The sequence below is a fragment of the Aquarana catesbeiana genome, linkage group LG01, assembly GCF_042186555.1.
Source record: "Aquarana catesbeiana isolate 2022-GZ linkage group LG01, ASM4218655v1, whole genome shotgun sequence".
Taxonomy (NCBI): Eukaryota; Metazoa; Chordata; class Amphibia; order Anura; family Ranidae; genus Aquarana; species Aquarana catesbeiana.
Window position 1 is genome coordinate 398,658,481 of NC_133324.1, and position 27,714 is coordinate 398,686,194.

Consider the following 27,714-nt stretch of genomic DNA (forward strand, 5'->3'; position numbering starts at 1 on the left):
CTCATGAGAGTTTGCCAGGAAGGGAGGGGGATGAGTCATAAGAGGGCCAATGAAAGCTGCAGGATTGCAGAGCTGGAGGTGTGCCTCTGTGTGTATTTGTAAATCTAGGAAGTGAACAGGCAGCAGCTTCAGCTGCCCACAGTTAAAATGGATGCAGCCAGACTCAGTGGAGGGAGATTTCTGGAGCATATTTGGCAAGTACAGAATCACAGTATATATAAAATAATATGTAAAGTGGTTGGAGGGAAGCTTCAGAATGACAAATAAGTTTTAATTAGAAATGATGTGAGCAGACTGCAGTTCCTCTTTAAGGGTGTAAATCCTTCTGGGGCTGAAGTGGTTAAACTTCTCCACAACTTTATCTCTGACCTGTCTGGTGTGTTCCTCGGTCTTCATGATGCTGTTTGTTCACTAAGGTTCTCTAACAAACCTCTGAAGGCTTCACAGAACAGCTGTATTTATACTGAGAATAAATTTACACACAGGTGGACTCTATTTGCTAACTAGGTGACTTCTGAAGGCAATTGGTTCCACTAGATTTTAGTTAGGGGTATCAGAGTAAAGGTGGTTAAATACAAATGTAGGCCATACTTCTCTGCCTTTTGGCTAAGATCTAGTGCATACCTCCCAACTTTTTGAGATCGGAATGAAGGACACTTATTAGCAAAAGTATGTAGTCATAGAACACACCCCCTGCCATGCCCCTTAAAGGAGAATTGTACAAAAAAAATTATTAGTTAAACCCACAAGTGCTTTTTTTTACCACTACTATTCCTTTATACTGGCTTTTGAAACTGGCAAATGCAGCAATTTAGAAATTGGATGAAAGCACTGGGGACACCTTTTTAAAGATAAAAACGAATAAAAGTTGCAGTTTATATTAAACTATATAGATCAGACCAAAATGAGGGACAAATGAGGGAGAAAGAGGGACAGAGGGACTTTGTTCCAAATCAGGGACAGTCCCTCAAAATCAGGGACAGTTGGGAGCTATGCAAGTGTAGTATCTGTTCTTATCAGTGATCCAGTGGAGGCGCTGTGCTGCTATCCTGACCTGACCGGGGATTGGGGTGGTGGCTTTGCAAATCCGCTGGTGTGATGGGAACCTGGAAGGTTAGTATCGGTAGGAACCAAAACCAGAGCACCTGAACGTAATTGGGGGCGGGAGTAGGTTCTCCCCGAGAAAGCTGAAAGAGTCCATTACCTCCTGGTTTGAGCGGTCTACCTTGTCTGGCCATGGGTTCCTTGAAGAACGGTGGTCTGCCAGGCCTTCTGGCTATTGAACCTATGTTCCTGTCAGGACTGGAGTCTTGTGCCCCGGGGGTCAGGGTACGAGTCCTACACAAGCACACCCTTAAGTTCCCCCTTTTGTGTGTGTTCACATGCACGTTTTTTGTACGGGTTTTGTTGTTATAGGATTTTTGCACCATCACGGATCTTTAAAAAAAAAAAAAAAGCTGTATTTATACTGAGATTAAATTACACACAGGTGGACTCTATTTATTAATTAGGTGACTTCTGAGGGCAATTGGTTCCACTAGATTTTAGTTAGGGGTATCAGAGTAAAGGGGGCTGAATATAAATGTACGCCACACTTTTCACATATTTATTTGCAAAAAATTTTGAAAACCATTGATCATTTTCCTTCCACTTCACAATTGATGAGCTTACTGTTTGGGTCGAACATGAGTTTGACTCGAACATTGGCTGTTCGCCGGTTCATCGTAAACGGAACATTATGGGCCGTTCGAGCCAAATTCGAGCGGTGCGTAACGGCCCATAATGCACTGCGGGAGTGCAGTGCATTGCTGTATGATGATTGGTCAAAGCATGCACCATGACCTGCATGCTTTGGCCAATCCCAGCGCCCTCAGCTTCGAGAGCCATAATTGGCCAAAGGCAGTGTGCCTTTGGCCAATCATGGCTCAGGGGGACTAAGTCCATGCCCCACACTATATAAGGCTGCCTGCACGCCGGCCCTGTGTAGTGTGTTGTTGGCGTGGACACATATACATATATATATATATATATATATATATATATATATATATATATATATACACAGACAGTCTCGTGTGTATATATATATATATATATATATATATATCCAATATATACCACTGCATACAGTTTAGCTATATCTGACTGCAAGCCGTTCCTGGTGTACTTTTTCTAATATACTTCCGGCAGGCAGGTTGTTCAGTTAGCTGCAGTGTATTTAATATAGATATATATACAGACAGTCTTGTATATATATTTATATATATATATATATATATATGTATATATATATATATATATATATATATATATATCCTCACTGTATCCAGTTTAGCTATATCTGACTGCAGGGCGTTCCTGGTGTACTTTTTCTAATATACTTCAGGCGGTGTATAGTACTGTGCACCCATAGTGCAGTTGCTACTACTTTTCTGGTGGTGTACACAATACAGTACACCCATACTTGTTATTACACTTCTGTTGGTGTACACAGTACCATGCACCCCTAGTGCAGTTGCTACTACTTTCCTGGTGGTGTACACAATACATACAGTGCACCCATAGTTATTATTACACTTCTGTTGGTGTACTGTACACAGTACCGTGCACCCCTAGTGCAGTTACTACTACTTTTCTGGTGGTGTACACAGTACACAATACATACAGTGCACCCATGGTTGCTATTAGACTTCTGGTGGTGTACACAATACTGTTCACCCCTAGTGCAGTTGCTACTACTTTTCTGGTGGTGTACACAATATAGTACACCCATAGTTGTTATTAGACTTCGGTTCCATGTCAACAGTCACTCCTTCCCTAGCCCCACCATCATGCATGGAGGAGTCCCCCGAACTATTCGACCACAATGTCGGGTACATGCTGCAGGAGGATACGCAGTGATTTGAAGGCTCCGATGATGGTACCCAGGTTGAGGAAGGGAGTAACGTGAGCCTAGAGAGAGGGGGTGCCCAAGAAGGTCAAGAAACTGGCAGTCATGTTCCCAGTGACGAGGAGGGAGGGGATGAGGAGGTCCCTGGCTCTACTTGTGTGCAAGATAGAAAGGAGGAGGAGGAGACACATCTCCAACAAAGCAGGATGCCCTCCAGGGGGCAGCTTAAGGGCAGCCTACCTATTGCATCACACCGCAGAGCTAAGCAGGTGCAGGGCGCTGCTGACTCCCCACATATTTTGAAAAGTTCTTTGGTGTGGGCCTTTTTTGACACGTGTGCAGCAGGTCGCACCGTTGCTGTTTGCAACATATGTCTGAAGCGTATCATGCATGGCCAAAACAGCAGCCGCTTGGGCACCACATGCTTGACCAGACATATGACGACCTCCCATGCAGTCCGTTGACAACAGCACCTAAAAGACCCACATCAAAGAACAAGGCGGACCTCTCCTTGCTCCTCATCAGCTGGGATCTCCAACCCCACTATACCTCCAGTCCTCTCAGAAACCTGCACTGAGAGGAATGAAGGTAAAGAAATAGGTGTCCCAAGTACTTGCGGCCAATCTGCTAGTGGTACATCAACATCGGATTTTAGCAGGCAAATTTCCCTACCCTACTTGCTAAACCGTCGAAAGAAATTCGTCCCAGCCATCCACATGCTCAGCGTCTGAATGCTAGCTTGGCCAAATTGCTAGCACTGCAACTGCTGCCTTTTCAGCTGGTAGACTCTTCCCCCTTTCATGAATTTGTGGAATGTGCGGTACCTCAGTGGCAGGTTCCCAAATGCCATTTTTTTTCACAGAAGGCCATTCCGGCTCTTTACCAGCATGTGGAAGGCAATGTCTTGGCCTTGTTGGACAGGGCGGTCAGCAGTAAGGTGCATATTACTGCTGACTCATGGTCCAGCAGGCATGGACAGGGACATTACCTTTCTTTCACATCGCACTGGGTAACTCTGCTGGCAGCTGGGAAGGATGCAGGGCAGGGTTCAGTATTGTTGGAGCTTGTTCCGTCACCTCCAAAATGCTAGTGGTGATTCTGCCACAGATCTCTCCTCCACCCCCTCTTCTTCTTCTTCCTCTATGGCCTCTTCCTCTGCAGATTTCTCCTCTGAACCCACGGTGCACCGTAGGCTTTTAAGGGGCTACGCAAGCACTCAGGCAAAAAGATGCCATGTGGTGCTTGAGTTGGTTTGCTTAGGGGACAGGAGCCACACTGGGGCAGAGATTCTGTCAGCTCTGCAGGGGCAGGCTCAGAGGTGGTTGGCCCACGCCAGCTTCAGCCAGGAATGGTTGTATGTGACAATGGCACCAACCTCCTCTCCGCCCTCCGACAGGGACACTTGACCCATATTCCCTGTTTGACTCACGTCCTGAATTTGGTGGTGCAGCGGTTCTTGAGCAGGTACCCTGGCTTACAGGATCTCCTGAGGCAGGCCAGCAAAAGTCTGTGGTCATTTCCGCCGGTCATATAATGCCAGTGCTCGGCTAGCTGACATTCGAAGGGAATGCAACCTGACATTCAAAGAGAATGCAACCTGCCCAAGAACCGCCTCATTTGTGACATGCCCACCAGGTGGAACTCAACGTTGGCAATGCTGCAGCAGCTGCACACGTAGCAGAGGGCCATCAATGAGTTCCTTGTGTGAGTATGGTACCAGGAAAGGGTCAGGGGAGTTTGGCTTTTTTTCGCCACGCCTTTAGCTACTGATCAAGGATGCATGTACTGTCCTGTAACCATTTGAGGAGGCCATGAGGATGGTGAGCAGTGACAGTGCATTCATCAGTGATACTGTCCCTCTTGTCTTCCTGTTGGAGCACGCGCTTTGTGGAATAATGGACAGGGCACTTGAGGCAGAACAGTGGGAGGAAGAGGAGGACTTCCTTACCTCTCAAGGCCCCCTTTATCCAGATACTAGTATTCCTGCAGGCCACACAGGAAGAAGAAGAGGAGGAGGAGGATTGTGTCAGCACGGAGGTGGAGAATAACACTCAGCATCAGCAGCAGTCTTCAAGGGATCGTTTGCAGTCCCCAGAAACCCATGGAGTTGTACGTGGCTGGGAGGAGGTGGTTGAGGATCATGTGATCCTTAATGACCCAGAGGACTCAGGATCGAATGCCTCTGCAAACTTACGCTGCATGGCCTCCCTGATCCTGCAAAGTCTGCGAAAGGACCCTAGGATTCATGGTATCAAGGAGAGGGATCATTACTGGCTGGCAACCCTTCTTGATCCATGTTACAAGGGTAAGGTTGCAGAACTTATGCAGCCTTCGCAGAGGGAGCAGAGGATGAAACATCTTTGGGAGGCCTTGCAGAAAGGTGTGTGCAATGAGCCTGGGAGGTTACAATTTCCTGGTGCTGGACAACATGTTGCTGAGGCTTCGTTCAGTCACAGAAAGAGCAGTGGAGAAGGTGGCCGGCTGACTGATGCCTTCAGACAATTCTTCAGTCCTCATCGCCCAGGTCTGATCGTTACCAGCAACCATCGCCAGCGTCTGAATTACATGGTGCAGGAATATCTAGGGGCAAGATCAGACTTGAAGACCTTTCCACCAGAACATCCACTGGGTTACTGGGTCTTGAGGATGGACCACTGGCCAGAGCTTGCTCAATATGCAATTGAGCTACTGGCCTGTCCTGCATCCAACGTTCTTTCTGAACGCACATTCAGTGCTGCTGGAGGCTTTGTAACCGATCACAGAGTGCGCCTGTCCACAGACTCTGTTGATCAGCTCACATTCATAAAAATGAATCAGTCTTGGATCACCAGCTACCAAGCACCTGATGCTGATGTAACCGATTGATTTTTCTATGGATGTGGGATCCCTTGAAGACTGCATATGCTGAGTGACTATCCTATTATGCTTAGTGACTATCCTATTCCCCCTCAATCTTCATGATGATAGCTTCTATGAATATTTTCGGTTCACAGCACCACCACCACTGCCTAAGGCCCAATTTTTCTGCCCCTGTTTAACAGGGACGCGTAATTACAATTTTTGATCTAATATTTCACAGCAGAGCCTGTTCCTGCGCTCAACAAAAGTATCTGTGGGGCTTTACAGTGTTGTGCCACCACCACCCCTAAGGCCCAATTTTTATGCCCCTGTTTAACAGGGGTGCGTAATTGCAATATTTGATCTAATATTTCACAGCAGGGCCTGTTCCTGCGCTCAACAAAAGTATCTGTGAGGCTTTACAATGTTGTGCCACCACCGCCTAAGGCCCAATTTTTATGCCCCTGTTTAATAGGGGCGCATAATTACAATTTTTGATCTAATATTTCACAGCAGGGCCTGTTCCTGCACTCAACAAAAGTATCTGTGAGGCTTTACAGTGTTGTGCCACCACCACCGCCTAACGCCCAATTTTTATGGCCCTGTTTAACAGAGGTGCGTAATTACAATTTTTAATCTAATATTTCACAGCAGGGCCTGTTCCTGCGCTCAACAAAAGTATCTTTGAGGCTTTACAGTGTTGTGCCACCACCACCACCCCTAAGGCCCAATTTTTATGCCCCTGTTTAACAGGGGCGCATAATTACAATTTTTGATCTAATATTTCACAGCAGGGCCTGTTCCTTCTCTCAACAAAAGTATCTGTGAGGCTTTACAGTGTTGTGCCCCTCCACCACCACCACCGCCTAAGGCCCAATTTTTATGACTCTGTTTAACAGGGGCGCGTAATTACAATTCTTGATATAATATTTCACAGCAGGGCCCATTCCAGCGCCCACCAAGAGTAACTGTGAGGGCTTAGAGTGTTCTGGTACCACCCACACCTAAGGCCCAATTTTCCGCAGAGTGTATAGGGCAGGCCGTATAGTATAGACAGGTGGTCCCCTATTTTCAAACATCTGACTTACAAACGACTCCTACTTACAAACTGAGGGAGACAACAGGACGTGAGAGGAAATCTACCCCTAGGAAGGGAAATTCTTTCCTGTAAGAGTTAATATGGGAAAAAGGTGTCTCCACTGATGCTTTATCACCAATCCTTGTTTCCCTAATAACCCCAAATTTTCTAAATCCAATTGTCATTGGGACAGAAAGTGAGGTGAAATCTTCTGAACAGGGACACAGACAGTAAAACAAATGCTACAGGGGTGATGATAACCCTTCCCTATGTTATCCAAAAAACTTAAAAACTGACTTTTTTGGCTGGAGTTACACTTACAAAATGTACCTGTTCTAAATTACAAACAGATTCAACTTAAGAACAAACCTACAGACCCTGTCTTGTTTGTAACCCGGGGACCGCCTGTATACTGCTGCTGTTCAGGGTATATAGGGCCTGGGTCTATCACATAAAATCACACAAAAGCCCAATAAATTACATTTACATTTTTGGTTGTAACCACAGGCGTGCGCAAGGGGTGTGCCAGGTGTGCCTGGGCACACCCTAATCCTGGGGTTGGCAACCTGTCAATGGTGGGCAGGTGACAGGTAAACCACAACCCTTCCTTGCTGACCCTCAGAACCTGGACAGGAGAGGTGGCGTGGGTGGAATTTAGTGGAACCAATCTGTATTTTCCTCGTGCAGCAGCAGAAAGTAGGCTTCTCCTCTCCCTTTTGTAAACATTCAGCTGCTACAGGAGGAAAATATAGGGGATTGGTACTAATATATGCCACCCCCGCCACCCCTCAATCCCCTGTTCCTCTTCCTTCTGTTGCCCGGGTCTCCCATGTGCTCCCTTGCTCCCCCTTCCTCCCATTGTTTCAGGATGGAGAGCGGGGAAGAGACCGGTAAATATGTCGAATGCATACGTGTTGGAGCTTTGAGGTGCACACCCTAATGCAATAGGCTGCGCACACCTATGGTTGTAACATAACAAAATGTTGAAAATTTCAAGGGGTGTGAATACTTTGTCAAGGCACCATATTATTTCTTCTTTACGGTTCCCCTTCAGCAAGATTTGTAATCATACAGTAAAATGGAATTGAACACGTCAAGCTCCTGACAGATTTGAAATCCTATGTTCCTCATAACACAACAAGGGCCTGTTTTACAATGTAAAAAGAAAAGTGGGAGTGCTTTAGGTGGCTTCCAAAAGCAGAAGTTCCATTTTGCAAATGTAGTCATGAAGATTTACAGACAAAAGGAGGAAACTGAGGAGTGATGTAACTGTTCTATATACACAGATGGATGAGGAGTAGAGTGATGAAGAAAAGTGCAGGCATACTCCTAAATGAATGTGGGAATGAGATCAGCACTTTATGAAAGAGCAGATTAACCCCCTGTCAGATCAGGGTCACATTTCAGCCTGATTGAGTGGAACAAGCCTGTGTGAGCAGAGTACATTCCTCAATGTGCAACGTGGGACAAGGGAGGACACACAAGGGAGGACACACAGGGGAGGACACACAAGGGAGGACACACAGGGGAGGACACACAAGGGAGGACACACAGGGGAGGACACACAGGGGAGGACACACAAGGGAGGACACACAGGGGAGGACACACAGGGGAGGACACAGCTTCATGTCTGATCACAGATCAGGACAGATGACCTGTGCGGATATGACTTATACCGATGCTCAATAAAGTCGGAAAGAAGTTTATTTTAATCACTGAATGGAGCTCATCCTGTTGACAACCTCGAGCAAATGAGATCTTAATCAAATGGTCAGAGTAGAAGTTGTTGTAACAAGCTGATCGCCCTGATAGCTGTGCATCGCTCCCTCCCCCAGCAGGCAGGCAGGGTGGCAGTAGGGAATACGGAAGTGAGAAATGACAGCTCGCTGACACTACAGAGGCATGAAGGAGAGGGCTGCACTGCTACCCACTGATCACCCACCATGGCTTCACTGTCCAGCGCCGAGAGGAGGGCGTTCGCTCTGAAACTCAACAGGTAAACGCATACCTTTCTCTCTGATTGTTCTTTTTATTACCAGCAACTCATAGATAAGCCAAAGCACAGAGAACAGCTTTAATACAAACACGGGGATCAGCATTGACCATATATTGTATGGAAAAAGAGGGAGATCAGCATTGGCCGTATATTGTATATAAAAAGAGGGAGATCAGCATTGCCTGTACAGTATATTGTATATAAAATCAGGGAGATCAGCATTGACCATATACTGTGTATATAATGGAGATCAGCGTTGACCATATACTGTGTATATAATGGAGATCAGCAATGAACATATATTGTATATATAATGGAGATCAGCATTGACCATATACTGTGTATATAATGGAGATCAGCAATGACCATATATTGTATATATAATGGAGATCAGCATTGACCATATACTGTGTATATAATGGAGATCAGCAATGACCATATACTGTATATAAAAGTATGGAGATCAGCATTGCCTGTGTACAGTATATTGTTTATAACATCAGGAAGATCAGCATTGACCATATACTGTGTATATAATGGAGATCAGCATTGCCTGTGTACAGTATATTGTATATAAAATCTGAGAGATCAGCAATGACCATATACTGTATATAAAAGTATGGAGATCAGCATTGCCCAGAAAAACAGGGAGATCAGCATTGCCCAATTACTGTATATATAATGGGGATCAGCATTAAACATATACTGTGTATATAATGGAGTTCAGCATTGACCATATACTGTGTATATAATGGAGATCAGCAATGACCATATACTGTGTATATCATGGAGATCAGCAATGACCATATGCTGTATAAAAAGGATGGAGATCAGCATTGCCTGTGTACAGTATATTGTATATAAAATCTGGGCGATCAGCAATGACCATATACTGTATATAAAAGTATGGAGATCAGCATTGCCCAGAAAAACAGGGAGATCAGCATTGCCCAATTACTGTATATATAATGGAGATCAGCATTGACTATATGCTGTGTATATAATGGAGATCAGCATTGCCTGTGTACAGTATATTGTATAAAAAGTCTGAGAGATCAGCCAATGACCATATACTGTATATAAAAGTATGGAGATCAGCATTGCCCAGAAAAACAGGGTGATCAGCATTGCCCAATTACTGTATATAAACAACAGGAAGGTCAGCATTACCCATACTCTATTACCCAATACTGTATTAAAAATAGGGAAATCAGCATTGTTCATTTACTGTATATAAAAATTGGAGAGCTCAGCATTGCCCATATACTGTCTATAAAAAGTAAGGGAGCTCAGCATTGCCCATATGCTGTATATAAAAAGTAAGGGAGCTCAGCATTGCCCATATACTGTATATAAAAAGTAAGGGAGCTCAGCATTGCCCATATACTGTATATAAAATGTAAGGGAGCTCAGCATTGCCCATATACTGTTAATAAAAAGTAAGGGAGCTCAGCATTGCCCATATACTGCTAATAAAAAGTAAGAGAGCTCAGCATTGCCCATATGCTGTATATAAAATGTAAGGGAGCTCAGCATTGCCCATATGCTGTATATAAAAAGTAAGGGAGCTCAGCATTGCCCATATACTGTATATAAAAAGTAAGGGAGCTCAGCATTGCCCATATACTGTATATAAAATGTAAGGGAGCTCAGCATTGCCCATATACTGTTAATAAAAAGTAAGGGAGCTCAGCATTGCCCATATACTGCTAATAAAAAGTAAGAGAGCTCAGCATTGCCCATATGCTGTATATAAAAAGCAAGGGAGCTTAGCATCGCCCTTATACTGTATATAAAAATAGGGAGATCAGCAGTACCTATATACTGAGTAAAAAAATAGAGAGATCATTTTTGTCCATTTTCTGTATATAAAGAAGATCAGCATTACCTATATGCTGTATATAAAACATGAAAATCAGCATTACCTATATACTGTATACAAACACAGGGAGATCAGCATTTCCAATTTACTGTATATAAAACAGGGAGATCGTCATTACCTATATACTGTATATGAATCAAAACAGGGAGATCAATAATGCCCATTTACTGTATATAAAACTGGGAGGTCAGTATTATCTATATACTGTGTATAAAAACAGGGATATCAGCATTGCCCATTTACTGTATATAAACCAGAGAGATTATCATTACCTATATACTGTATATAAAACAGGAAGATCAGCATTGCCCAAATACTGTATATGAAAAAAAGGGAGATCATCGTTGCCCATATACTGTGTACAAAAACAAGGAGATCAGCGTTGCCTATACATTTTATATAAAAATAGAGGTCAGTATCACCCATATACTATATATGAAAAATAAGGAGATCACCATTACCCAAATACTATATATAAAAAACAGGGAGATCGGCATCGTCCATATACTGTATATAAAAAAGGGAGATCAACATTGCTCATATAAATATATGTATGGTTAATATAAAAGAAAATTAGTTGTCTACAATTCTGTGTTGCAGTAAATTCTACATCCCTCAAAATGATACAATGCATCTTTGTAGAAATAAAAATAGTTCTCTACAATTTCTTTTCAATGGTGTCTAAATCACTCTAAAAATAGGACAAATATGAATAACAATACAAATACTTTTTATTCCTATTAAGGAATCCTATGTAGAAGTTACTGTAGAAAACTATTTCCATTGCTGTTTTGGAGGGGATGTTCTATTCTGAAGATTGTAGTAGTGTAGTTGTAGAGAAGCAGCATACCTAACTGATCTGCAGTGTAATTTTGGTGGAGCTTTTAGTAGCCTGTGGGCACAAGTTACAGAGGAATGAAGAGTACACACCACTCCTAAAAGGTAATTGGCTCTGCTCCAGGTAACTTACAGTATACTTGCACTGTCAGTTTTCCCAGACACTGAAAAAAATAGAAGCCTTTCTATAAAAAATGTTTTTTATATTAGATGAATGTATTGTAATAAGTTGTTTGCATGGTTATTTGCATTATTGATAAGAGGGAAACAGTTTAAAAATGGATTAGGTGCTGCTATTATGCTGCTTGATTAGCAAAAGAACCAAATAGTTTGCATATCCTACCAATCAATGTATTTTTCAAACACGCAATAAAAAGGAGAACCTTAGTGTGCAATTCCAACTCATTTTGAGCACCTTTCTAAGGTCCGCTCTGCAAGGGTCTACTGTGCTACACGGCTTCATACACTTCTAAACTCCCCCTTTAACTTTGCATTAACCCAGATTACATGCTGCAATTATTTCAGGCACAAGATGCAATTCTGCTTTCAAGGCCTGATAGTAAAAGTCTGATAGGCCTGTCCAACCCACAAGGAAGTCATTTTCAGCCGTTGTAACAGGACTGAAATTTTAAAAGGAAATCTATCACAAATCATATCAGAGCTTAGTTAATGGAAAAACCACTGGCACTTAACTGATCCTTAATCAATATTTTAGCACAACAGAGCTAAAATCCATCATGACAGTAGCACTAACACATTTCAGTCAGTGAGGCCTTACTCAAAGCTGTCTATGGGATCCTCTATGTCACAAATAAATACCTTACCTTATTGTATTGTTAAACAAATAAAATGATGTACATAAACAAAAGATCCCCCATCAGCAACAATAGATCGCAGTGCAAACATAGATCTCCTCTAGCAACAATAGATCCCCCAGCAGCCAGAATCAGTAGATCCTCCATCACACCCAACAGTGGCACCCCTTGCCATTACATATATGTACATTCAGTGCTGTAGGTGCCAGAAGTGCATTTGCCCTTGTTCCCACTGAAAAAAGTCCTGGGTTAAAGTATAACTAAACTTTATCTTTAGTTTTGGATAGATTAGAAAACCTGCCAAGTTTTCGTATTGTATTAAGGCAGCACAGTAGTGTAGTGGTTCGCACTCTCACCAGCAGCAATAGGGTCGCTGGTTCAATTCCTGACCACGACACCATCTGCCTGGAGTTTGCATGTTCTCCCTGTGCCTGCGTGGGTTTCCTCCGGGTATTCCGGTTTCCTCCCACACTCCAAAGACATGCTGGTAGGTTAATTAGATCCTGTCTATAAATTGGGCCTAGTATGTATATATGTGTAAGCGCGTCAGGACCCTATGGGGTAAAGGACCACGCTATATCAAGATGCAACTCAACTCTGCATTATGTCATTTTTACCATTATCATTGAAAGTCAAACTAAAATAAAATCCCAAATTTTGGGTTGTTCCCAGAACAATAATAGAGGGGAAATCTACTAGTTCTGGTGACCTGGAGGGCCCCAAGGGATTCCCTTAAAGCAGAACTAGAGTTCCACTATGATACACTATGAGCAGGTCGACATTTTATTGCAGAAGAGACATGCAATATCTCTTCTGCAATAAAAAAGATCTACCTGCCCAGACAGCTCAGTTTACGGCAGCTAGGCTGATCCTGTGTGCCAGCTGCATGCAATGGCGTGACATCATCCTGCGCTGGCCAATACAGATGGCTGAAACACAGCACACAGGATACAATGCCAGTGCCGCCAAGGAAGCATTGGGAAGATGAATATCCTCCCTTTAGCTTTGCTTTATGTGGAACTACACTGTCCCATTCAACACTGATTATTATTATTATTATTTATTATTATTATTATTATACAGGATTTATATAGCGCAGACAGTTTATGCAGTGCTTTACAACATTAGGGCAGACAGTACAAGTACAATACAATTCAATACAGGAGGAATCAGAGGGCCCTGCTCGTTAGAGCTTACAATCTAGGAGATTATTTTTAATCTTTATGCTGCTAGCATTAATAAATAGGTAGGAACGTATATCATATATCTACTTGTTTTAAACTTTTTTTTTTTTATACATTTCTTCCGTTTCTTCCTGGTTTATTGCCTAGGCAAATTATATCATACATCCCAGGAGTCTTCAGGTGGGGAGGGGAGGAGGAAGGGTTTTCTCAGCTAAGCACACTCCCCTGCATGCTAAGGGCAGATGGATTCCAGGAAGTAACTAATACATGAATTGTTTGCCCTTACTCAAGATGGCCATGGCCAGAAATGTTAGGGGGTGTTTTTCAAAGTGAATTCTCAACAAAATAAAGCATAGAGACATGGATGGATGGGGGAGTTTACTTTCCTCTCACTTCCTGTTGTGGCTATAGGACAGGAAGTAAAGTTAAATATCCCCAATGGGACACAGATGGCAAAAAAAAAAACTATGACAGGGGTTACAACCCTCCCTTATTCTATGCAAAATGGAAAAATAAACTTTTGCCTATAGTTCTACTTTAAAATGATTCTAAAGATTTTTTTAAAATAATAAACATGTCCGACTTACCTGCTCTGTGCAATGGTTATGCACAGAGCAGCCCATCCTTCTCTTCTAGGGCCCTCCAATGGTTGCTGTAGTGGCACTCGCGATGTGAAACATTCTCTCGATCGGTAAACGAAAGCGGCGTTGGTGTTAACATCTGATTGTGCCATCATTGGGATTCGAAATTTGTACTGACAAACTGCCAATTTTTTGTATTTCGTACAACTCCCCCATCAACCATTCGAAATGTGGTTGTTTATTTTGGATCAGTCACCTTCGGCTGCAGTTCGAAAATCCTGTGTCACAGCTAGCACACTAATGATGTAAAAGACGAACGATTTGACTATCAACATGAATTTTCATTTGGTTTTTGCATCGTCTATGACTGGCTTTAAGCTGAGGATCTGTGTCCCGTCCTAATTGGACTGGATGGAGGAGGCGTGAGTTAGAGCTGCACAATTAATCGCCAAGAATAGTTATCGTGATTAATCGTCAAGAATCGTTATGGCGATCTTGACTAAAGTGTTTCACAATTCTTTCTATGCAAAGAAATCTCTCTGCTCTTCTGAAGCCACAGCCCTGAAAAGAAAGGAAGAGAAAAACCTGGCCCTCTGCCAAGAAACAAAACATTCTTTATCAGTTGAACTTCAGTATAAACATTGTAACAATTTGTCAATGGAATAGACTTCCTGTGTAAGTGAAAAAAGTTTAACCACTTAAACACTAAACCTTTTTCTGACATTTGTTGGTTTCAAGTTAAACTCATTTTTTTTGCTAGAAAATTACTTAGAACCCCCAAACATATATATTTTTTTAGTAGACACCCTAGATAATAAAATGGTGGTTTTAAGTCACACTGTATTTGCACAGTGGTCTTTCAAATGCAATTTTTTTGGAAAAAATTACTTTAATGAATTAAAAAAAAAAAAAAAAAATCTAACCAGTAAAGTTAGCCCATTTTTTTTTTTTTTTTTGTATAATGTGAAAGATTTTACGTCGCGAGAATCGTGAGAGAATCGTGATCTTGTTATCCTAAGCAAAAAAATCGTGATTCTCATTTTGTCCAGAATCGTGCAGCTCTAGCCTGAGTGCTCTCATGTTTTGCGTTATAAATCAAAACACCTATGTTATTAAGCTTAGATGGAAATAGCTATTTAGTCAGAAACCCTAAAAAATGGTTTTGTTTATAGTTCAGCTTTAAAGGAGTTGTAAAGGCAGAAGGTTTTTTATCATAAGGCATTCTCTGCATTTAGATAAAAAACCTTCTGTGTGTAGAAGCCCCCCAGCACCCCCCAATTGCCTACCTGAGCTCCTTCTCTCTCCAGCGATGTCCACGATCCCCTCAGCCATCCAGGACACTCCTCTTGATTGGCTGAGACAGAGCAGCAGCGCTATTGGCACCCGCGGCTGTCAATCAAAGTCAGTCAGCCAATCAGTGGAGAGAGGGGGTGGGGCCAGGTCGGAAGCTCTGTGTCTGAATTGATACAAGGAGCTCTGACTCGGCTTGGGTGACCCCTGTAGCAAGCTGCTGGCTGAAGGGCACTCAAAGGTGGGAGGGACTAGGGACACCAAAGAGCGACCGGAGAAGAGGAGGATCCAGGCTGCTCTGTGCAAAGCCAACTGCACAGAGGAGGTGAGTATAACATGTTTGTTATTTTTTAAAAAAAGAGCCTTTACAATCACTTTAATTCTTAAATTAGCTTAGTCATCTCAAAAGCAATTGGTGGTGGGCAGCACAGTGGCTAAGTGGTTAGCACTGGCTAGCAGCACTAGGGATGTTGGTTCAAATCCCAACCACGGTACTATCTGCCTGGAATTTGTTCTCCCTGTGCCTGTGCGGGTTTCCTCCCACACACCAAACGTAGGTTAATTGGCCCTAGTATGTGTATGTATGTATGAATGTTAGTTAGGGACCTTAGATTGTAAGCTCCTTGACTGCAGTGTCTGATGTAAATGTGCAATATACTCTATATGCAAAACACTGTGTAAATTGACGGTGCTATATAGTACCTTAAAATTAATAACTTTGCCCAAAAATGACTAATTTTAAAGTGCACCAGTGCATAGAATGGACAGCTACATTGCAGATGTGAACTTCCACTGACAGTGCTGTATATCAGTAGTTAAGGCTAAATTTAGGATCTCCACATCTAAGCAGCTTTCAGTGGTAATTAACTACACAATTACCGCAGGGAACCCACATCAAACATAGATTTGTTATACTAGCCAATTAGGCCTGTTCAGTGCAATCTGTTACAAGAAATGCAGCTTGCATGTATTTTATTGCGCCAGTGTGGATTTTGAGGTCCACAGATATGGATGCTAATACAGGTACCGCAGATGTGCCCTTTTTCAGGCTAGAACATGCAAAATGCATGCAGGAAAGATGCAACAAAACATTTTATTTCTTTATTGTACATCCTGGGACATATATACTTAACCATCTGGGTTATACGCCACCTATAGGTGAATGGGCACTGGCAGACCAAAACAGACAGGAAATCCCCCTCTATATAACCTCTTCCATACAGAAAGTACTTCAGTTTTTTCGCCAGTTTCTTGAAGGTGATGGTCACGGTTATTTAGCTCTGTGAGTTCTGCTAGTCCCAGGCTGGTTCTTGAGAATTAGGGGCTGAGATGATCGGATCCATTTGGAAGGAAGATTGGGCACCTAAATGTTATTTATTTTAGGCCCCGCAGCGAGGTTTGGTAAGTAAGATCCTTTTAATATAGATCGGGTGGTCCCAGAAGCTAAGGACAGACATCTTATTTATTCGGGGCAGTCCGTTTGCATGTGGAGCTTCTGGGAAGCTGCAGCTGGGACACAGAGCAGGCTATTCGGTGGGGGCACGTAAGTTCCTTCTTAGTGGATGGTTACAAGGGCAGGCTAAGCAGGATCATTGCATATGTACTAAGGGGGCTGTGATAGCTGCTTGTGATGGATCACAGCCCTGCATGGCAGTTTTTTTTTACTGGGTGTTTGCCATTCTCACTGTTTATTGCCTGTGGGTCCAGTAATGTCTTCCAGAAAGCGCAGTGGGGAAGGTACAGCAGGCAGGGGTGCATGTGCACCGCCAGCAGCTCTTAAAATGCCTAGTCAGAACTCTGCTGTTGTATCATCCCCTGAAAGACCAAAGGCGACCGGGCAATTTGAGCCGCTGCACCAGTCTGGCATTGTGGCTACTACTAGCACATCTGCATCAGCATATGTTACAATAGATGATCTACCCTCAGCCTTGGCTGGTTTAGAGAATAATATCGCTGGTATGATTGCTTCAATCACACCAGGGGGGAAAAAAGCGTTAAAGATCCCCCTCTCCTGATCCTTCTGTGTTGGAACATGAATGGGTGGATGAGGTGGAGGAGATAAATGTTAATCATTTGGAGGATGGTCACGCAGAGGGCTCTGGCTCTGGGCAGTCAGTGCCTGAGGAGGCTCGGACTTTGTCAACATCCCAGTCGCAGAAGCTGTTGATTTGTTCTGCGTTACCACTGGAGGAGGTCTTGGAGGTCCTGTTTTCTTCTCTGGGGTCTTAGCACCCTCCACAGAGCAAGCAGGCTTTTCTGTTGCACCCGCTTTTAGAGCAGGTGGTGTATTCTGATTGGGATCACCCTGACAGAATTTTTGTTCCACCCAAAAGATTTTCTTCTTTTATACCCAGAAAATTTCTGGGGGAAAGAGCTCTCTGCTGCCCATTAGGAGGAAGAATAAGCGTCCTCCATTTAAGGTTGTAGCTACCGTTGCTACAAATTTTTCGCCATATAGGTTTCAGCGACCGCAAAGAACTATTTCTATAGGGAAGCCTCAAAATCAGGGGCAGAAAAAGCCCTGGGGCCAAAAGCCCTCTAAGTCAGGCTCTAAGCTTTCCTTTTGAAGGGACGCCCCCCCACTCACTCGAGTGGGGGGAAGACTACAGTATTTCTTAAAGATTTGGGGGACAATGATTTGAGACAAAAGGGACATATCCACAGTTTCTCAAGGGTTCAGGCTGGAATTTCAGGCCTTTCCCCTTCAGCGTTTTCTGAGGTCCAATGTTCCCTCAGATCTTTAAAAGAAGAGCTTATTGTTTCAGGCACCAGACCGGTTGATGCTTCTGGGGTAATCATAGATGTGCCAGAGTCACAAAGATGTGCAGGGTTTCATTCAAATCTGTTCACGGTTCCAAAGCTAAACAGGGACGTGAGGCCTATTTTAGACCTAAAGGCTCTGAACCAATATCTTTTGGTCCGGTCTTTTCGGATGGAATCAATCCGATCGGTGGTAGCCTCTCTACAGGTAGGAGATTTTCTAGCATCCATAGACATCAAGGATGCATACCTGTATGTGCCTATTTTTCAGTCCCATCAAAGGTTTTTGCGTGTTGCAATAGAGGATCGTCATTTCTATTTGTGGAGCTGTCCTTCGGCTTGCAACAGCACCCCGAGTATTTACAAGGCCCTGGCACCAGTGTTGGGCCTTCTAAGGACACAAGGTGTCTTGATATTAAGTTATCAAAACAACCTCTTACTCAGACATTAATCGGTCCAAGGCTTAAGGCAGAATATAGCTCTCACGGTGTGTGTTTTGGAACACCTGCGCTTGATCTTGAATTTCAGCCTTGCAACCAGTTCAGTGTCTGGAGTATCTGGGTCTAGTACTAGACACAGTTCAGGCAAAAGTGTTCTTACCTGCAAGGAAGATTATTGCCCTGAGGGATCAGGTTCAGGAAGTGGGAAGCAGGAGGCATCCCTCCATTCAGCTCTGCATGAGTCTACTGGGGAGAATGGTGTCCTCATTCGAGGCGATTCCTTATGCCCAGTTCCATACCAGACCTACAGCAAAACCTTCTGTCAGCCTGGAGCAAGAAGGTTCAGGCCCTGGATTGTCACATGCTTTTGTTCCCCAAAGTTTGGCTAAGTCTCAATTGGTGGTTGATAGTTTGGAGTTTGGAAAAAGGGAGGTCTTTTCTTCCTTTAAATTGGAAGGTAGTGACCACGGATACCAGTGTCTCTGGCTGGGAGGCTGTCCTGGAGGACTTCACAGTCCAAGGAAGGTGGTCCAGGTCAGAACTGAGGTTGCCCATCAAAATTCTAGAGCTTCGGGCGGTGCACATAGCTCTGGATTTTTGGTCAGTCAAACTTCAACGGTATCTGGTAAGGGTCCAGTCCGACAATGCCATGGCTGTGGCGTATATCAACCACCAGGGTGGTAACAAGAGCTGCTTGGCTCAGCAGGAGGCAAGCCGCGTGTTGAATTGGGCAGAGGGACATGTGCCAGTGTTATCAGCAGTCTACATTCCGGGGGTGGGATATTGGAAGGCAGGCGATCTCAGCCGTCAGCAGTTACATTCAGGAGAATGGTCTCCTCACCCCAAAGTATTTCTAAAGATTTGCCATTGGTGGGGTACGCCAGATGCAGATCTATTGGCATCCAAGTTTAACAAAACCCTGGACCAGTTTGTGTCCAGAGCAAGGGATCTACTCACAATTGGAGTGGATGCTCTGTTGGTTCTCTGGGACTAGTTCTCCCTAATTTATGCTTTTCCCCCGGTACCACTGCTGCCGCATCTCTTATGCAGGATGAGACCAAAAAGTGGTCTCAGTCCTTCTGGTGGCCCCAGCTTGACCCAGAAGGGCCTGGTACTCAGAAATAGTGAATTTGGTTTTAGACGGACGATGGACGTTTCCTGCCCATCCAGACCTACTGTCTCAAGGACCGATATTCCATCCTTTACGGTCTCTAAATTTAACGACATGGCTATTGAAGCCAGGGTGTAGAAGAACTGTGGTATTTCATGACCGGATATTACTACACTGGTGAATGCCAGGAAGGTGATTTCTAGAAATATCTATCACAGGGTCTGGAGGTCCTACATTTCTTGGTGGGAAGCCAGAATATATATGATTGGGAGAATCCTTTCTTTTCTTCAACCTGGCGTGGAAATCAATTTGGCTCTGGGAACAAATAAGGGGCAAATCTCTGCCTTGTCTATATTTTTTCCGAGACCTTTAGCCTCACGCTTTTCTACAGGGTGTGACTAATTTTGGTCTCTCCCGTCAAACTACCTTTATGCCCCTGGGATTTAAATTTGGTTCTGTCTGTTCTACAGTAACAACCTTTTGAACCTATTCAGTAGATTCCATTGATAATTTTAACTTGAAAGTAAAGCTTTTCTGATCGCTATCACTTCAGCGAAAAGGGGAATTGGAATTGGAGGCTCGCTCTTGGAAAGAACCATATTTGGTCCTTCATCACGATGAGATGGTTCTGCGTCTCCTTCTGACTTTCTTGCCCAAAGTGGTGTCTAGTTTTCATTTATATCAGGACATTGTATTGTCCACGTTTTTCCTGCATCATCATTGGGCAGAGGAAAAGCGACTGCATTGCTTGGATACAGTGCGAGCTGTCAGTTTATCTGAAGAGGTCGGCACAAATTAGGAATTCAGATGCCTTTTTTGTACTGCTAAAGAGCCAAGCAGCATCCAAGGCATCTATTTCCCATTGGTGTCACCAATTGATTTTTCAGGCCTATGGATTAAAGTGTAAGGCTTCTAATATTAGGGTAAGGGCACACTCTACCAGGAGCGTAGGAACCTCTTGGGCTTTTAGCCATCAGGCTTCGGTGGCACAGATCTGTAAGGCTGCTACCTGGTCTTCAGTGCATACTTTCTCAAAATTTTACCAAATGGATGTTAAAGCTGCAGAGGATTCTGCTTTTGACCATAGTGTGTGGGTAAACTGCAGCACATCAGTGTTAAAGCAGCCCTATACAATTATGCCTAGTGTATTGCTTCATACTGACCTGAAGATCTCTTCTTTCCTGCTGCTGGCACCACTCTGGAGACCGCTAGCCAGGATAAGAGGTGGAGTGCAGTTGGTATCACTCCGACCGCGATCTACCAGTCACCTGGCCGCGTTCTACTGGTAGATCATGATCTACAGGTTGCTGACCCCCGACTTACACTATCTTGCTGTTGTTTTTATAAGCTTTCTCCTCATGCGGCCCCCTGGCCGACTCCAAGTATGTGGGTGCCCCCTGTGCCTGCCAGGACCTATGGAGTCTCATCAAAATGCCCACCATGTGCGCACTACCATTTAGAAAATCTTATGTGCGGCCATTCCCTGCATTGCGCTGACTAACAGATCAAGAGGGACAGAGAGCCAAAGCTATGCCTTTCCTCCTCCTCCACAGTAGTGATTGAAGGTTCTATTTCTAAACAGGTGCACACATTAACTGGAGACTCCGGCGAGACTCCATAGGTCCCAGCAAGCACAGGGGGCACCCACATACCTGAAGTCAGCTGGTACAAAGGTCAGGAAGATAATTGCTCTATAAGCATCTCAATAAAAAATTAGCTTTAATGTAACAATGCGTACGGTCGCGGCATGGTGGTGCGGCCTTTTTCTGCTTCTATCATGTTCTGTGGATCATGCCTATCATGCCTGTTTCAAATGTTGCATCTTGACGCCTGTATTCTGATGCGCTAAAATGCAATAAACATAGTGCCTACTCCAATCTCAGGGCTGCAGTTCAGTGTGATTTAAAATATACAACTGTCTTTTTTTTTTGTTTATGCGTTTTAAAGTGATGCTAAAGTCTTTCCTTTTTTTTCCTAGTTAAAAATAACAAACGTTATACTTACCTTCTGTGTGCAGTGGTTTTGCACAGAGCAGCCCAGATCCTCCTCTTCTCGGGTCCCTCTTCGGCGCTCCTGGCCCCTCCCTCCTGTTAAGTGTCCACACAGCAATCAGCTTGCTATGGGGGCACCCGAGCCGCTGCTCTGTGTGTCCAATCAGACACGGAGCCGCCGCCCAATACCGCCCCCTCTCTCTTCTCATTGGCTGACTGATTTTGATTGACAGCAGTGGGAGCCAATGCCGCCGCGCTGCTGTCTCAGCCATTGAGGAGGGGAGTCCTGGGCAGCCGAGACACTCCTGCAACATCGCTGGATCTAGATGGGGTTCAGGTAAGTATTAGGGGGGCTGCTGCACACAGAAGGCTTTTTATCTTAACCACTTGACCACTGGGCACTTAAACCCCCTTCCTAACCAGACCAATTTTCAGCTTTTGGTGCTCTCACATTTTGAATGACAATTACTCAGTCATGCAACACTGTATCTATATGAAATTTTTGTCCTTTTTTTCACACAAATGGAGCTTTCTTTTGGTGGTATTTAATCACCGCTGGGTTCTTTATTTTTTGCGCCGTAAAAGAAAAAAGACCGAAAAATCTGTAAAAAAATACATTTTACTTTATTTCTGTTATAATATTTTGCAGATTAGTAATTTTTCTTCATATATTTTGGCCAAAATTTATACCGCTACATATCTTTGGTAAAATTAACCCAAATCGGTGGATATTATTTGGTCTTTGTGAAAGTTATAGAGTCCAAAAGCTATGGTGCGAATATCTGAAAATTGATCACACCTGAAGTACTGACGGCCTATCTAATTTCTTGAGACCCTAACATTCCAGAAAAGTACAAATACCCCCCAAATGACCCCTTTTTGGAAAGAAGACATTCCAAGGTATTTAGAAAGATGCATGGTGAGTTTTTTGAAGTTGTCATTTTTTCCCACAATTCTTTGCAAAATCAAGGTTTTTTTTTTACTTTTTTTTTTTTCCCACAAAATTGTCATATTAGCAGGTTATTTCTCACACACAGCATATGCATACCACAAATTACACCCCAAAACACATTCTGCTATTACTCCCAAGTACGGCGATACCACATGTGTGAGACTTTTACACAGCGTGGCCACATACAGAGGCCCAACATGCAGGGGAGCACCTTCAGGCGTTCTGGAGCACCCAGGCCAATTCTGACATTTCTCTCCTACATGTAAAAATCATCATTTATTAGCTAGAAAATTACATAGAACTCCAAAACATTATATATGTTTTTTTAGCAAAGACCCTAGAGAATACAATGGCGGTCGTTGCAACTTTTTATCTCGCACGGTATTTGCGCAGCAATTTTTTAAACGCGTTTTTTTTGGAAAAAAAACTGTTTTGTGCTTTACAAAAACCAAAATAGTAAAGTTAGCCTAATGTTTTTGCATAATGTGAAAGATGAAGTTACGCCGAGTAAATAGATACCCAACATGTCACCTTTCAAAATTGCACACGCTTGTGGAATGGCGCCAAACTTTGCTACTCAAAAATCTCCATAGGCGACGCTTTAAAATTTTTTACTGGTTACATGTTTTGAGTTACAGAGGAGGTCTAGGGCCAAAATTATTTCTCTCGCTCTACCGATCGCAGCGATACCTCACATGTGTGGTTTGAACACCGTTTTCATATGTGGGCGGGACTTACGTATGCGTTCGCTTCTGCATGCGAGCACACAGGGACAGGGGCGCTTTAAAAATTTTTTTTTTTTTTTTTATTGTTCATTTTACTTTATTTATTTTAGTTTGATGCTTTTTTCCAAAAAAAAAAATTTTTGACCACTTTTATTCCTATTACAAGGAATATAAACATCCTTGTAATAGGAATATGGCATGACAGGTCCTCTTTACAGTGAGATATGGGGTCAATAAGACCCCACATCTCACCTCTAGGCTGGGAAGCCTGAAATTAAAAAAAAAAAAAAACGATCCTGGCTTCGATCGTAGCGGTGAGTCGGTAGAAGCGTGGGAGGGGGGGGACATCCCCTCTCGCCTCCCGTAAGAACGATCAAGCAGTGGAACAGCCGCTATGATCATTCCTATGGTGTAGGGAATCGCCGGCTGAAAAAGCTGATATCTGAATGATGCCTGTAGCTGCACCCATCATTCAGATATCCCCGCACAAAGTCAAGGACATTGTATGACGGCCGGCGGGCGGGAAGTGGTTAAAACGCTTTTTTTTTTTTTTTTTAACACAAAGTTGTCCATTTATACAATATTTCTACCACATAACATGTACATGGCAAAAATGACACCCCAAAATAGATTCTCCTGCTCCTCCTGAGTACGGCGATACCACATGTGTGAGACTTCCACAGCCTGGCCACATACAGAGGGCGAGTACAGCTGAGCATGGCTCAGCATGGCAGGGTATGGCGGGGTATTACGGAGTATGGCGGGGTATTGCGGAGTATGGAGGGGTATGGCGGGGTATGGCGGAGTATGGCGGGGTATTGTGGGGTATGGCGGGGTATGGCGGGGTATGGCGGAGTATGGCGGAGTATGGCGGGGTATGGCGGAGTATGGCGGGGTATGGCGGAGTATGGCGGAGTATGGCGGGGGCATGGCAGAGTATGGCGGGGGCATGGCAGAGTATGGCGGGGGCATGGCAGAGTATGGCGGGGGCATTGCAGAGTATTGCACAGCATTGGAGAGTATTGTGGGGGTATTGCAGAGTATTGCACAGCATTGCAGAGTATTGCACAGCATTGCAGAGTATTGTGGGGGCATTGCAGAGTATTGCACAGCATTGCAGAGTATTGTGGGGGCATTGCAGAGTATTGTGGGGGCATTGCAGAGTATTGCACAGCATTGCAGAGTATTGTGGGGGTATTGCAGAGTATTGCACAGCATTGCAGAGTATTGCACAGCATTGCAGAGTATTGTGGGGGTATTGCAGAGTATTGCACAGCATTGCAGAGTATTGTGGGGGTATTGCAGAGTATTGCACAGCATTGCAGAGTATTGTGGGGGTATTGCAGAGTATTGCACAGCATTGCAGAGTAATGTGGGGCATTGCAGAGTAGTGCACAGCATTGCAGAGTATTGTGGGGGTATTGCAGAGTATTACACAGCATTGCAGAGCGTTAGGGATGGCTGAGCATGGATGGATGGATGGATGGATGTCTCTGTGCAGCGCTGTGGGCACTACACATACAGCCCACAGCGCTGCAGACATCCATCCATCCCCCTCCCCGCTCACTGTGTACCGATCGGTACACAGGAGGGGAGGAGAGGAACCGGCGTCATCAGATGACGCCGGTCTGTTTACATGTGATCGCGCCGTCATTTGACGGCGCGATCACATGGTAAACGGCCGCGATCAGCGGCCATTTACCGGGATCCGTGATGCGCCGGGTCCTTTGGACCCGGCGGCCACGGATGTGTTCGGGTGCGCGCCCCAGGGGGCGCGCGAGAGGGGAATTCCGGGAGGACGTCATATGACGTCCTCCCAGAGTTATCCAACCGCCCTGCAGCCGTCATTCGGCTATGGGCCGGTTGGTAAGTGGTTAATACATAGAATGCATTAAGATAAAAAACCTACTGACTTTACAATCACTTTAAGTATCTTGGAATGGCTCATGGAAGTTATTAGCAGCACAACAAAATGCATGTCACATATGCATTTTGATAGCAACAGGAATTACCAAGCTTTAGTCAATGGCTGTTAACCCTATCCACTCCAAATTCTAAATTCAAGAATGAATTGAAAATGTGATTCGATAGGCATCACAACGCAAAGGAAACACACTTATTTGTGTGACAACTGACCTATCTAAACCTGCCATAGATCTAAATGGGCACTAAGAGTTTCTAAACGTAACAGTGTATATTAGATCATGGTCTATTAGGCAAGACATGTCCTTCAAATGTATAAGACCGGTACGATGGGTCCTTTACAGGATATTTCACAATTTTACCCTGTTAGGAAGGACTGTGGTTAGCAGAGGAAGTAGACTTTTGAAAACCTTTACATCACATTTGTTGCAATGTACATACAGAATTGCCTCACTTTTTTTTTTTGTTTCCTTTGTTTTGTCTGCTGCAGTGTTAGGAGGTATTGTTCATTCCAAGATGTGGCTGCAGGGACCTTTTAGCCCAATTTTTCATCTCTATGCTGCTAGAAATGTGTTGTTGCTGCTGCTAGAAATGTTAGTCCAATAGCTAATGAAGGCTCAAGCCAACAGATCAGAGAAGAGGGATTTACATCCCACAGACTCTGGAAGCCAAGCACGTGTGTCTGTTAGATATTTCTTATTGACTTAGCTACTTATCTGGAAAGCCATGACAGGTAGTGTGACATGAGTGAAAATCGTTTACACCCTTCTAATACTTGAACAATGCAACATTTCAGATTCCACTTCGTATTGTGTAAATATTAAAGCATGGAAAAAATAAGGTGAATCACAAATACCCCAGCTAATTCAGAATAAGTGTATGTAAACTCGAACAATACATTTCTCTTATCTGCTCCCTTCAGTCTGTTGAATAATGTGCCTTTTATATAGCTGTTCCATAAATGCCAAAAAATGTAGTGTCGTCAGAGGTGTCAATAGGGTTGGTGTCAAATGGTGTAGTAAAATATGTTGTAACCCCCCCCCCCCAACAATAATTATTTTTTCCCATATATCACTGCATATAATGACATTGGTGTAAATGGGCGTAATAATAAAGCCCCTGAATTGGTGTCAATGGGCGCAATAATAAACCCCTGAATTGGTGTCAATGGGCGCAATAATAAACCCCTGAACTGGTGTCAATGGGCGCAATAATAAACCCCTGAACTGGTGTCAATGGGTGCAATAATAAACCCCTGAACTGGTGTCAATGGGCGCAATAATAAACCCCTGAATTTGTGTCAATGGGTGCAATAATAAACCCCTAAACTGGTGTCAATGGGCGCAATAATAAACCTCTGAACTGGTGTCAATGGGCGCAATAATAAACCCCTGAATTGGTGTCAATGGGCACAATAATAAACCCCTGAATTGGTGTCAGTAGGCGCAATAATAAACCCCAGAATAGGTGTCAATGGGCGCAATAATAAACCCCTGAACGGGTGTCAATGGGCGCAATAATAAACCCCTGAATTGGTGTCAATGGGCGCAATAATAAACCCCTGAATTGGTGTCAATTGGCGCAATAATAAACCCCTGAATTGGTGTCAATGGGCGCAATAATAAACCCCTGGATTGGTGTCAATTGATGCAATAATAAAGCCCCTGAATTGGTGTCAATGGGCGCAATAATAAACCCCTGAATTGGTGTCAATGGGCGCAATAATAAACCCCTGAACTGGTGTCAATGGGCGCAATAATAAACCCCTGAACTGGTGTCAATGGGCGCAATAATAAACCCCTGAACTGGTGTCAGTGGGCGCAATAATAAACCCCTGAATTTGTGTCAATGGGTGCAATAATAAACCCCTGAACTGGTGTCAATGGGCGCAATAATAAACCCCTGAACTGGTGTCAATGGGCGCAATAATAAGCCCCTGAATTGGTGTCCATGGGTGCAATAATTAACCCCTGAATTGGTGTCAATGGGCACAATAATAAACCCCTGAATTGGTGTCAATGGGTGCAATAACCCCTGAATTGGTGTCAGTGGATGTAAAAATAACGCTCAACACTGGTGTCAGTACTATTAACTCCAACCCCCACAATGGAATTGAAATTTATCTCCCCATGACCACTAATGCGGGGGCAGGTGGGTCAACGTTTGCCGTAGACCACAAATGCAGGAATGGTGGAATGGTGGTTTAAAATTTCACTGATATGACCACCAATCCTTGGTGGGCGGTGGGTGTTAACTTTCACTCTGAATGACCACCAATGAGGAAGGGGGGGGGACAGTGAAAGTAAACCTTATCCAGTCAACTCAGTGACATTTTAAACCACCAACCCCCAAATCATCTGCATTTGTGGTCATACAGCGAAAGTTAACCCATTTCCCCCCAGCTTTAGTGGTCATGGGGGG

At 43.8% G+C, this 27,714-nt stretch overlaps 1 protein-coding gene across 1 annotated transcript in view; it reads left to right on the top strand.

The window, feature by feature from the left end:
* Window positions 1-8,140: 8,140 nt before the first annotated feature.
* DOCK8 (dedicator of cytokinesis 8) overlaps window positions 8,141-27,714 on the top strand; it is a 229,135-nt gene continuing 209,561 nt past the window's right edge. The window contains exon 1 of the mRNA XM_073634844.1: window positions 8,141-8,802. Coding sequence (XP_073490945.1) covers window positions 8,750-8,802 — 53 coding nt within the window. The 5' untranslated portion in view covers window positions 8,141-8,749. The remainder of the gene's footprint in view (window positions 8,803-27,714) is intronic.